Source organism: Macaca mulatta, chromosome 9 (assembly GCF_049350105.2).
Source record: "Macaca mulatta isolate MMU2019108-1 chromosome 9, T2T-MMU8v2.0, whole genome shotgun sequence".
Lineage (NCBI taxonomy): Eukaryota > Metazoa > Chordata > Mammalia > Primates > Cercopithecidae > Macaca > Macaca mulatta.
Window position 1 is genome coordinate 77,818,307 of NC_133414.1, and position 12,220 is coordinate 77,830,526.

A 12,220-nucleotide genomic window follows, 5' to 3' on the forward strand; every position below is an offset into this window, starting at 1 on the left:
GGGCTTCTGTCCTCCGTGGGTCCCCAGCCATGGGGTAGTCACTTACCCTGGGCCGCCTCCTCCTCCTCCTCCTCTTCCTACTCTCGCTCCCTGTCCCCCAGGCTGGGGAGCGAGGATGGGGAGAGGGCGGCTGCATTCAGTCTGCAAAGGCTGGGCCACGGCCTTGGCCCGGGCCCCACAGGACAGGAAGGGTGATGGGGGTGCGGTGGGCATGGAGGAAGGCAGTGGGGTGAGGCAGAGAAGAGATGAGGTGGGAAGTGACAGAGAAACAGAGCTCAAACCTGTGGGCCTGCCAGCCGTGAGGAAGAGAGAAGAGGGTTAACATCAGTTAGTTCAGGGTGCATCGGGGATGGAGCAGAGCAGGGCAGGGAGGACAGTGGCAGAACTGACGGGGTGGGGGGAGGGAGGGGTGGAAACAGGGAGTTGGGAGGGGAAGAGACACTGGGAAGGAAACCAGGGGAGCAAGCGGAAGCCCATTTGGAGTGGAGAGCTCAGGGGCTGAGGCTCTGGCAAGAAGAAAAGGGAGCAAAGTGGGCAAGGGAGGAGTGGGGGGCTGAGGAGGAGGGGGCAGAGAAGACACTGGAAAGAAAAATAGAGAAGAGAGTCAGTTGGAGGAAGGGGGAACAGGAAAGAGAAAAGCAGTAGGGCATTGAGCAGAGAGCCTCAAGTTGAGCAGGGACGTGGAGCAGCTCTCCATGGTCCTGACCAACCCATGCAGTCAGGAATTTTGCTAACCTGGGATGTAGCTGGTTCTATCTAACTTCTCCTAGTGCTCGTGTGTTTTTCTTCTTCTGTTTCCCTTTGGGCCTCAAAAGCAGATTGAGGTTATCCTGTTCTTTGGCTGGCTGCACACTATGACCACTGGCACCTCTCTTGTTTTATGTGTGTGTCTACTCCCTTTCATCCCCATACTCCGCTCTCCTTTCCTTCTCCCTTCAGGCAGTCATTGTCATGTATTGAAGTATATTTTTCGTTAATAAAAGTATTCCTGAAAATCATGTACTGTTTTGTATGTATTTTACATTTATGGAAATGGTGCAGTGACATATATCTCATCCCATTTCTTATCCTTTTCTAATAATACTTATTATTAAGATCCATCTACATTGCTTTGTGTGTGTCTAATTTATTGTTTCTCACTGCTGGCACTGCTGGCTGGTAAACCCATGATGTGCACCCACGATATTTTACTCTTCAGTCTCCCAGAAATGGACACCTGCATGGCCCCAACTCCACCATCACCAATAACACTGCAGTGAGCATCCTCAGACAGTTTCATTAATGCCCTGAGACTTTCTCTGGAACATATACTGGGTAATGATGGTACAAGTGTACCTTATGCTGGATTGCTATCTGGACAGTGGAATCAGTCACAACTCCTACAGCGGTGTATGAGGGTTTCAATGTCCCCACACTGTCATCAATATCAACATTGTCCAGCATCCTAATGTCTGCTAATCATGTGTGAAAAACTGATACCTTACTGCTGTTTTAGTGCTCTGTCACAGCCATGTTGATTTTTCTATCACTCCTCTGGGCCTTCCAAGAGGTACACCAATCAAATCCATGTCCCTTTCCTAACTCCCCAAAGGAGAAAACACTGAACTTTGGGGAAAATGATAAAACCATCAGCATTACAATAAGCTGCATACATTATGAAAGATAAGCCATGGTTCTGTTGGTTTCATGACAGCATAAGAAAATCATTGATCTGCATGCAACTTGCAGAGGATTTAAATGGCCAGCATACATATGAAGAAAGTATTCAGCCACCTCGTTAGTAAAGAAATGCATGTTAAACAAGGTATCATGGCTGGGTGCAGTGACTCACGCCTGTAATCGCAGCACTTTGGGAGGCTGAGGCAGGTGGATCATCTGAGGTCAGCATGATCAAGACCAGCCTGGCCAACATGGTGAAACCCTGTCTCTACTAAAAATACAAAAATAAGTTGGGTGTGGTGGTGCATGCCTGTAATCTCAGTTACTCAGGAGGCTGAGGCAGTAGAATCGCTTGAACCTGGGAGGCAGGGGTTGCGGTGAGCCGAGATCGCACCATTGCACTCCAGCCTAGGCGACAGGAGAGAAATTCCATCTCAAAAAAAAAACCAAAACCAAAAATAAAAGGACAAACAAGGTATTACTTTCCTTTAAAATTGCCAACATGAAAATGTTATCATATTTAATGCTGGCATGAGTGTGGTGAGACAGGTGCTCTCATACACTGGTAGGGTGAGGGAATCAGGAAGGCCAGAGGAGCTGCTCAAGGGAGGAGGAGGAAGAGAAAGCAGAGAAAGGAGCAAGGGGAGAGATGGAAAAAAGAGGGGAAGGGGAGAGAAGAGAGTAGCAACAGAGCAGCAAAGAAAAAGGAGAAAGAAGGGGGAAGCAGGGAGTAAGGAGACAGGACTGGGAGCTGGGAGGGAGGTGGGAGGGGTGCAGGCCCTTGTACCTGTGTTGATATTCACAGCAAAGACATCCTCCTGGTCGGGCACCAGGAGATCAGTGTCATCCTTGGCCACAATGCCGACGATGTGGTACTCTAGCTTTGGGTTGAGGTCGCGGTCAATGGCTGTGACATTGGCAATGACAGTGCCTGGCTCGGCCGACTCCAGTACGCTCACTGTCTGGATGGGGTTGAGGAACTCAGGGCAGGAGTCATTGATGTCCTCGATCAGGATGGTGATGATGGCTGTGCCCGAGAGAGGAACGGTGCCCCGGTCGGTGGCCACCACCGTTAGCCTGTAGGACTCCTGCTCCTCTCTGTCGATGGTGGCATTGCCAACACGGATGACCCCGGTGACCGGGTGAATGAAGAAGCGGTCCTGAGCCCCAGCTTCTATTCGGTAGACCAGCTCTCCATTGAGCCCACTGTCCTCATCTGTGGCTGTGACTTGAAGGACTGAGAATCCTGTTGGGGAGGGAACAGGGAGTAGCTGCACACAGTAGCCTCTTCCAGAAAGAGCTACCAAGACACATTTGTTGGTGATGTACAAGAGGCCCCTTCTCATGACAGCCTTGACAGCATTTTCTTTTATACCTTTTTCATACATGTAATTTTATAGGAAAATGGAATATTATTTTATATTCTTGGATTAAACAATATTTTATAATGTAATAATTAGCTGTATCTTCTGCAAATGGTCTGCTTTTGTCTTTTGCCCATTTTTCTGTCAATTATACAAGTCATATAATTATGACAACTTGAGACATATATATATATATATATATATATATTTTTTTTTTTTGAGATGGATTCTCACGCTGTCACCTAGGCTGGAGTGCAGTGGTGTGATCTCGGCTTACTGCAACCTCCGCCTCCCAGGTTCAAGCAATTCTCAAGCAGCAGACTCCTGAGTAGCTGGGATTACAGGCACCCACCACCATGCCTGGCTAATTTTTTGTATTTTTAGTAGAGACAGGGTTTTGCCATGTTGGTCAGGCTGGTCTGGAACTCCAGACCTCAAGTGATCCACCTGCCTCAGCCTTCCAAAGTTCTGGGATTACAGGCGTGAGCCACCTTGCCTGGACTGAGACAAGTATACTTTTCTGTTTGTTGTTTGCCTTTCAATATTGGCTATAACTATTTGATGTAACAAGGTTTAAATTAGCATGCATAGAAATTTAATATTTTTCCTTTTGAGTTCTTTTGTTTCTTCTATGCTTAGAACCTTCTTATCCAGAAATGTTATTCACTTAAATTTTCTTCATTTATTGTTTAGTGTTTTCTACTTTTTAATATTTTCTTTTGGTTTTTATTTTGGTATCTGATATGGGGGAGAATCTACACTAAATATTAGATTATTATTATGTTAGATTACATGCAGATTATAATAATTGGATCTAATTGATTAGATCAGATTAAATAGGTTTTTTGCACACTGAATAAGTAGCCTCCCCATTGGCTTCATTGCTTCCTTTATCACATCATATTTTATTTTTTAATTTACCAGTATCTGTTTCTGGGCTACTTCGTCCTGGAGTCTTGGGCCCATATTGCATGGCTTTAAATACTGTAGCTTTGTAATGTGTTATAAAATCTGGTAAGCCAAATCTGACTTATTATACTTATGTTTTTCAAAATTTGCTTATTCTTCCAGAAGTTATATTTTGATTTTGATGGGAATCATGTTGATCCTATTTTGACTTTAAAATAGTCAGTCTTTCCATTTGGGAATTCAGATGGAGAATACTTAAGAATCTAGTATGCTGGCATGGTGGCTCACGCCTGTAATCCCAGCACTTTTGGAGGCCGAGGCAGGTGGATCACCTGAGGTCAGGAGTTTACAACAAGCCTGACCAACAGGGTGAAACACCGTCTCTACTAAAAATACAAAAATTAGCCGGGTGTGGTGGTGGGCCCCTGTAATCCCAGCTACTCAGGTGGCTGATGCAGGGGAATCACTTGAACCTGGGAGGTGGAGGTTGCAGTGAGCCGAGATTGTGCCATTGCACTCCAGCCTGGGCAACAAGAGTGAAACTCCATCTCAAAAAAAGAAAAAAAAAAAGAAAAAAAGAATCTTGTTTTGCAGACAAGATATGGAAGCTCAGAGGAGAGAAGCAGGGGCCCAGGTCTCCTGACTCCCTCTCCAGTGTGTTCTCTACTCACCCTGCTGCCCATCTTTCTCCCCACTAGAGGCAAACTCCATGTCCAACCTGAGGCTCCAGTTCCCTGTGACCACCAACTGGCCCCTGATTGTGGGGTACTGGGGCCTGTCCCCTGCTTACCAGGTGGGCAGTTCTCTAGCAGGTGGACAGTGAGGGTGGCAGGGCTAAAGGTGGGGCGGTTGTCATTGTCATCCAGGATGGTGATGAGCAGGTGGGCCGTGCTGTTGAGCAGCCCGATGTCCTCAGCCAGCAGCAGCAGCTCCAGGATGGGTGGCAAGAATGCCTCCCGGTCAATGATGACACCTGACCTCACAGTCACCACACCTGGCACCCGGTGCCGCCAGCCAGGGAAACACACAGAAAAGGGGTGCAGTGGGGAGATAGGGCAAGAACCAACAGGGAGAGAGCAGAGAAAGACAGGGGCACCATGGGGACAGAGATGAAAGTGGAGCAGAGGCAGTAACAAAATGACTTTCTTCCCCACAGGCTCAACCACCCGTGCTTAGGGAGGGCCCCATGCATCTCCTGTGGTTGTCCCCTCTACAGGTGCCCTCTGCTGTCTTCAAGACTCCTGCCTGGGAAGAGTGACCCAGGGCACAGGGTTGACCTTCTCTGTTGCTTTTCTGTTGGCACTTGTCACCAAAGCAGCCTCCTGTCCAGGACCAGACTGATGTGACATGGTCTGGTTGGAGGACGGGAAAGGTGCTCTGGCTACTTCTGCTGGACTAGGGGCCTGAGCCTCTGGCCTGCACATGGGGAGATGATGGGAGGGGGCTGGGGGGCTCCTGGTCTAGGCTGAGAGTTTGTGCACCAACAGGTCCTGTGTATTGTCTCCAAGCCTCTTCCCAGGTCCCCCTGCCAGGCCACTGGGTGATATAACCCAGCTGCAAGATGGGGACTCTGGGCTGTGAAAAATGGGGTCTCCATGGACAGCCTGGGTCCAGCACTGAGAACGGAGGCCCTCAATCCAGCAGTGGGGCCATCCCCACCCCAGAGTCAGGCTGGGAGTGCTGGGTGGCACAGAGGCCTCACCGGTGCTGCTGTTGATGTCAAAGAGGCCACTCTGGGCGCCCAGCAGTTGGTAGGTCACCACGGCGTAGATGTCTTCGTCTGCATCCAGGGCCAGGATGGGCCCATTGAGGACCGTGAGAGGGGTCCCTGGGCCAGAGGGAGAGGGGTCACCACAAGACCAACCCAGCCCCCTGCCCTCCCACCTCCCCTGCCCTGCCCCGGTGAGCCATGGCTGACGATGGATGAGAGGGGAGGGAGGTGAGGTGGACAGGGTGGGGAGGCCCTGGGGGCGGGCCTGCGGCAGCCTTGGCAGACTGAACGCAGATGCCTGGGGAGCGGCCTCAAAGCCCTGCTGGGGAGAAAACGTGAGAGTGGTGAGCAAGGCCCCAGCTGCCCAGAACCACACCTCCCTTCCCAGCAGCCTTTGAGGCAGGCCGCTCCTCGGGAGGGTCTGGGGCTCTCTGACATCCCCTCCCCGTGTGTGGGTCTCGCCTGTCCACACATGTGTGCACACAATGCTCTACCTTTGGGGGTCTGGCCATACATGACTAGAAAAATCCAAACGTGTGTGTCAAGTTCTGTGTTCACGTGGCCACAGGCACTTGCCCAGAAGCACGCACAAGCCTGGGAATCCCTGGTTGTGCGCTCGTGTGCCTCTGCAGGTGGGCATGTCTGCATACGAGAGTATCGGTGGGCACCCATGTGCCTATGTGTGTCTGTGCACACGTGTAACCCCACGCACATGCCTTGGTATGGACACACACGGGCACATGTGTGAGCATACACACAGACAGGTTTGAGAACGAAATTCACCTAGGGGGGACGCCCAGCCAGAGATGAGCAGGGGCTGGGGAGACTGGAGGAGTGCAGATAACACCTCAGGGGACATCAAAGAGGAGATTTTGTCCCTCTGAAGGAAGGTGAGGCTGGTCAGTGCATGCGGGAGAGGGCTACACTGGCCTGCCTAGGACCCCCTGACCTCCCACTTCTGATTATAGACGCTCCCCAGGACTTCCAGAAGCCCCTGGGATGCCCAGCACTTCTGGGGTGGAGGGAGCAGTGAGGGGTGGGCCCACACCCCTCCTAGGTAGTCCTCACACCTTAAATGCCCTTCTTGAGGGATGGTGGGGTAGCTCTCAGACCACCCTGGGGAACAATGACCACGACTGTCTCTTCCAACCAGACCTGTCGTCTCTTTGGTGCTCGTGGGAGGCCCGGCAGCCCCAGCCCATCATCCCCTGAAGTTGAGACCATCCTTCCCCTCCCGCATCCACTAGGGCCTATGTTCAGCTACTCCATCAGGCTTAAGGGAGGTCCTCAGGCACCACAGGCCCCAGTGGTGCCTGGCAACAGCAGGAGCTCCCAGGCGGGCCCAGCACCTACCAGCGGGAGAGTTTTCCATCACCTCTGCCTGGTAGGTGCTTTTAGTGAAGAGGGGGTGGTTGTCATTCTCATCAGAAAGGAAGATCAGAAGCAAGTCATAATCCTGCAAGGGGCAGAATGGGGCAGGTTGTAGGCCATGCTCAGCAAAGTACCCCCTACCCAGGTGGGAGGAGGGTTGGGAGGTGGGGGATCAGGGCACAGAGGTGGATGATCAGAAAAGCCCACACCAACATGAACTCACATTTTTCAAAAGAAGACATACAAGGGGGGAAGAAACATGAAAAAATGCAGCCGGGCGCGGTGGCTCATGCCTGTAATCCCAGCATTTTGGGAGGCCGAGGCGGGCAGATCACGGGGTCAGGAGATCGAGACCATCCTGGCTAACATGGTGAAACCCCATCTCTACTGAAAATACAAAAAGTTAGCTGGGTGTGGTGGCGGGCGCCTGCAGTCTCAGCTACTCGGGAGACTGAGGCGGGAGAATGGCGTGAACCCAGGAGGCAGAGCTTGCAGTGAGCCGAGATCACTCCACTGCACTCAGCCTGGGTGACAGAGGGAGACTCCGTTTCCAAAAAAAAAAAAAAAAAAAGGGAGTAGAAAGCAAGCAGAGGAGTACTACATGGGAGGCGCATATAGCTTATGAATTTCTCCAGCCTGATGTCTCCTCTGGCTACACAGATAGGGAAACTGAGGCCCAGAGAGAGTGGTACCTTGACTGAGCCACACAGCTAGTCAGGGGCAGAGCTGAGATGAACTGGGCCCGAAAGCTCCTGGCTAGGGATCTACTACAGATTCATGAGCTGGAAGGACAGAGCTGATCCCCAACCCAAAGGGACTGTTTGCTTTGTAACATCCACCTCCCTTTAATCAAGAGCTCATTTCTTTGGCTTTTGAGGGGAGAGCCACCTGGAAAACGCAGCCCTTCGAGGACCTCAGAGCATGCTTGTGGGTGCATGCAGGCACATGTGCTCCATGCACAAATGCAGTGTGTGTCCAGGTATCAGCGGTTTGGGGCGGAAACAATGATAGTTGATGTTCACTGAGTGTTTGTCACGTGCCAGGCACTGTGCTGAGGCTTTCACGTATATTGGCTCCTTCATCCTTTCCACAACTTTGGGGTAGGTGTGATCTTCATTTTGCAGAAGAGAAATGGAGGCCAAGAGGACTTAACTCACCGAAACCATGCACCTACTGAAGGGGAGAACTGGGATTTGAACCCAGCAGGTGCTCACTCCAAAGCCTGCGCATCTAAGCCTGGCCGTGCTGCCTGCAGGAGGGGTGATGTGTTCTCTCTCCACGCACCGCCAGCTCCCAGCCCCACTCCCACCAGTGCCCTCCAGTCTCACCCTCCTGGCTATGCGTGGGTTCTCCGGGTTGTCCTTCACAGAAATGGTCAGCTTGTACTCTGGAATCCGCTCACGGTCCAGGGGCCGGTTCACAGTGACGATCCCTGTCTGGGATGTGGAGGGTGGTGAGCTGCATGGAGACCTGTTTCCTGCTTTCTGCTCTGGCCCACAGATGCCAACTGCTCTGCCTGGCCTCCCTAAATTGCCTAAGAGATGGTCTAGAAGATCAAAAATGTGGGCTGGCAGGGTCTCACCAGGGCGAGAGTGACCCACTGATGCCCAGGCCTTGCTGCTTCTAAGGGATGGCCCTCTGAAGACCCCATGGTGTTGTTGGCCAGCTACAGACACCTCAAGAGGTTAAGTGAGAACTTTGGTGCGTCTTGATTAAACCAAGTGGTCCCACAGGCTCTGGCCCCATCTCTGCACATGATAAGCCTCAGGGTTGGCTCTAGGTGGACTCCAGAGATGGTTCACTGGGGAATCCAAGATTCCATGTTTCCCACAGAGATGTCCTCATCCCAGTGGAGGAACGGGAGCCTGGTGGAGCCCACACGGTGGCAGCAGAAAAGCCTCTAGGGCAGGGTCCTCTTTTTCACTGGAAACCCTGGGAAGCTCCCTGGGGTCAGTCTTGGCCCTACCGTGGCATTGATGAAGAAGGCCCGCTCGCGGTTGCCCGCAGTGATGTTGAAGGTGAGGCGTGCATTGCAGCCGCTGTCAGCGTCGCTGGCCAGGACGTGGGCGACAAAGCTGGAGACAGGGCTGTTCTCACTGATGGTGATGTTCATGGGCAGGTTCAGCAGCACAGGGTCGTTGTCGTTGATGTCTAGCACCCGGATCCCCACCAGCATCTGGGCCAGTCAGAGGAGGAGGAGGGAGGGGAGGAAGAGCGAGGGATATTGCGCATGGCAACCGAGGAGGAGGTTCGCCAAGGGCAGCATGGAGGGAGGGAGGGCGCAGTTGGTCATGGAGAAGAAAGAGAAATGGGGAGAGGAAGAAAGAAGAAAAAGAACATTAAAAAGGCAAGAAGATGAAAAGAGGATGATGAGGGAAGCAGGAAAGGCAGAGGCAGAGGAGGGGCAGTGATGGAGTGATGGGGCAGGGGTGGGTGCAGAGGGGGCGCTGAAAGGCAGTATCCCCAGAGAGGTGCTGGGTGCGGTGAGAGGTCTGTTAAGGGCACCAGGGGCAGGCCTGGCCTGGCTCCAGGGCAGCCTGTGGCCTCTCTTGGCACAAGGGTAACAATGTTTACAAGAATCTCTGTGGCAAGTACAGGGGCAGCGAGGTGAAGCCAGTGGGTGGGGCCCCCAGACTCACTGTGGAGCTGAGTGGGGGCACCCCCCGGTCACGGGCACAGATGGTCAGGTTGTAGAAAGCGATGGTCTCCCGGTCCAGCTCCACGTCCTTCCGGACCCTCAGCACCCCCTCCACAGGAGAGATCACAAACTCCCCTGGGTGCCACCCAGGAGAGGCCCGAGTTAGTCGGGCATTGGCAGGAACTGCAGAGACCCCAGGACTCCTCCTGCTTCCTCTAGCAAGCCTCATTCATCAGAGATGGGGGACAGCTGGGGCCTGGGTCCTCCAGTGACCCCAACTTCAGATCCTCATGGGAACTGCAAGGACTGAGATGTGCAGGTGGATGGTAACAGATCACCACAAGAGGTGAAGGTGGATGCGGGCCACTCATGCCCCCCAGGTGCCAGACCAAGCAGCCTCCCACCCTGGGCCACAGGCAGGCCAGAGACTGACCTGAGTAAGATGGTTATGTTGAAAAAGTGGGGGCTCCCTGCTACACTGGCGCCCCCTGTCTAAGCACACTCGATCAATGAAAGCATCAGGCGCTTTGCGATGTATGATCCGTCCCACAAGCCATGGCTTGTGAAAAAGGATATTGGGAAGGGCAGAGCTGACCACAAAGCAATGCTTTGCTAATGGTGAATGTGCAGGCACTGGGCAGGCAGAAGGGGACGGATGAGGGGCAGGGGAGCCCACAATGCCCTCTATTCAGTCCCCATATTGAACTATAGTTGGAGTGCAGAGTGGGTTCCCTATGCCTGTGGTGACCCTGATTTCCTTTCCTTGACATTTCTGAAGAGCCTCACTGGCCCTGTGGCCCCAGAGTCCTTTTCTTGACTGGGTTTCAGGGCCTGATGTCTGAGAGTACAGAGCAAGAACCTGAGATTCTCAGATGCTGACCCGGAAGGCAGCCCAGAGACTGTCCAGTCCCTTGTGTCCTTTGGAAAATGAACCAGGAGCCCAGGGAAGGGTTGCCACCTGCCTGCACTCCTACAGCAACTGAATGACAGACCAGGATTCAAACCCAGTGCTCTGGGTCTTAACCCATTGCCTCATACAGGACTTGTGTTCTTTCCAGACAGCATACTCAGAGCCGACCGGGGAGGGGTGAGAACAAGGAGGGTGGAGGGAAGAGGCAGAGGGAAGGAAACCAGTGAGCAAGCGCAAGCCCAGTTGGAGAGGCAAGAATGGTGGGGGCTGTGGCTCTGACAGGAAGAAAGTTGGGGGGATGGGAGCTAGGGAGCTGGGAGAGCCTGCAGAAGAGAGGCCACCTCTCGGCATTCCCCCAGGAAATGGAAGGGAGAGAAGGTTAGTTACCTCCTTCACTTTCCCTTTGAACACTTGGTGGAAAGGGCCCAGAGTGGGGCACTGACTTGCTCCAGGACACACAGCACACAGGACAAGACAAGGACAGGGGACCAGGCTCCCCCACAGTTTTCTCTGCCTGCCTCTTCACATCCTACTCACAATTCCCTGTCCCCAGCTCCTAATACTCTGATTTACAAAAACAGCCCCTCCCAGTCCCACCTGCAGCTGGAATTTCCCACCAGCCCTTCCGCTCCCAGGCTCTTCCCATCCAGTGGGCTTCACCCTGCCTGGGGGGCGGAAGCTGCTTAAAGCAGGATTTCCTGAGCCTAACACCCCAAGGTCTCCAAAGAATTGGGGATTCCCTTTCTAGGGGTTTCCCAGCCCTGTCTCAAGCCCTGGTCATATGCAGGCAGAGGGCCTCCTGCTCTCCTTCCAAAGCCAGGAGGAGACACCATCACCACTCCCTTGAAGGCTCAGGGAGGCAGGCCCAAGGGACCAGAGGCAGGGCCAGCCTAGTTCCCCTGTGCAAATTCTCCTCCTCGGCAGCTTGCTCCGGGGCCAGACTTCCCCATCCCTCCACAACTTCTGGAGACAGGAGGTTAAAAGCATAGGCTTTTGATCCAATCATATCTAGGTCTGCATCTGGACTTCATGCCTGTGTGCCCTTGGGCATGTTACTGAGCCTTGCCTTGATGTTCTCATCTGAAAAACGGGCTAATAGAGAGATGCCACCGTGGGGTTGTGCTGGTACTGGACAAAGCCTGGCCCACCTTGTGTGTGCTGATCCCAAAAGGGAGCCCAGGCAGGCCTCTGAAGGAATGGGGAGCTTTTAGGGAGGATAAGGATGTAGGAAAGGGGTCCAAGGAATGGGCGTGACCAGAAAGGGCAACTGAGAAGGCTGGGGCTCGAGGGAAAGGCTCAAGTGCACGTGGCCTGTCTCCAAGCTCTTCTTTGAGCACACAGCTCCTCCTCAGGGCTCAGTGGGGCTGGTAAGTGCCCAGAAATCTGGCATCTGTCTCCCTATAGAAAGCAGCCTTCCAGCCTCAGGCTGCAGTGTTGGGAAGGCGACCTTTAAGATGGGGTCCCAGGCACGTCCCTCCACGCAGTGGTGCACTGTGAAACCAGCTCTCCCCAGACAGTGGCGCTGACTGTAGCATCTGTCAACCTTTCAGTGACCAACATGAACCCCGAGGTGGGAGGAGATGTGGGAAATGGATGTCATGACTCATGTCGACAGCACCATCAGGCCTTCCTCACCTCTCTCAGCCTTCATTGATCAT

General features: G+C 53.0%; 1 protein-coding gene across 6 annotated transcripts in view; it reads right to left on the reverse strand.

Moving 5' to 3' along the window:
* CDH23 (cadherin related 23) overlaps nt 1-12,220 on the reverse strand; it is a 422,351-nt gene that overhangs the window by 20,695 nt on the left and 389,436 nt on the right. For 4 of the 6 annotated variants that reach the window (XM_077946644.1, XM_077946643.1, XM_077946642.1 and 1 more), the window contains 7 exons: nt 9,654-9,787; nt 8,981-9,190; nt 8,343-8,450; nt 6,997-7,099; nt 5,635-5,760; nt 4,723-4,926; nt 2,447-2,905 (listed from right to left, as the gene is read on the reverse strand). In XM_077946644.1, coding sequence (XP_077802770.1) covers nt 2,447-2,905; nt 4,723-4,926; nt 5,635-5,760; nt 6,997-7,099; nt 8,343-8,450; nt 8,981-9,190; nt 9,654-9,787 — 1,344 coding nt within the window. Of the gene's footprint in view, nt 1-46; nt 580-2,446; nt 2,906-4,722; nt 4,927-5,634; nt 5,761-6,996; nt 7,100-8,342; nt 8,451-8,980; nt 9,191-9,653; nt 9,788-12,220 lie in introns of those variants that run through there. The other 2 variants (XM_028826515.2, XM_028826513.2) reach the window with 1 other exon arrangement.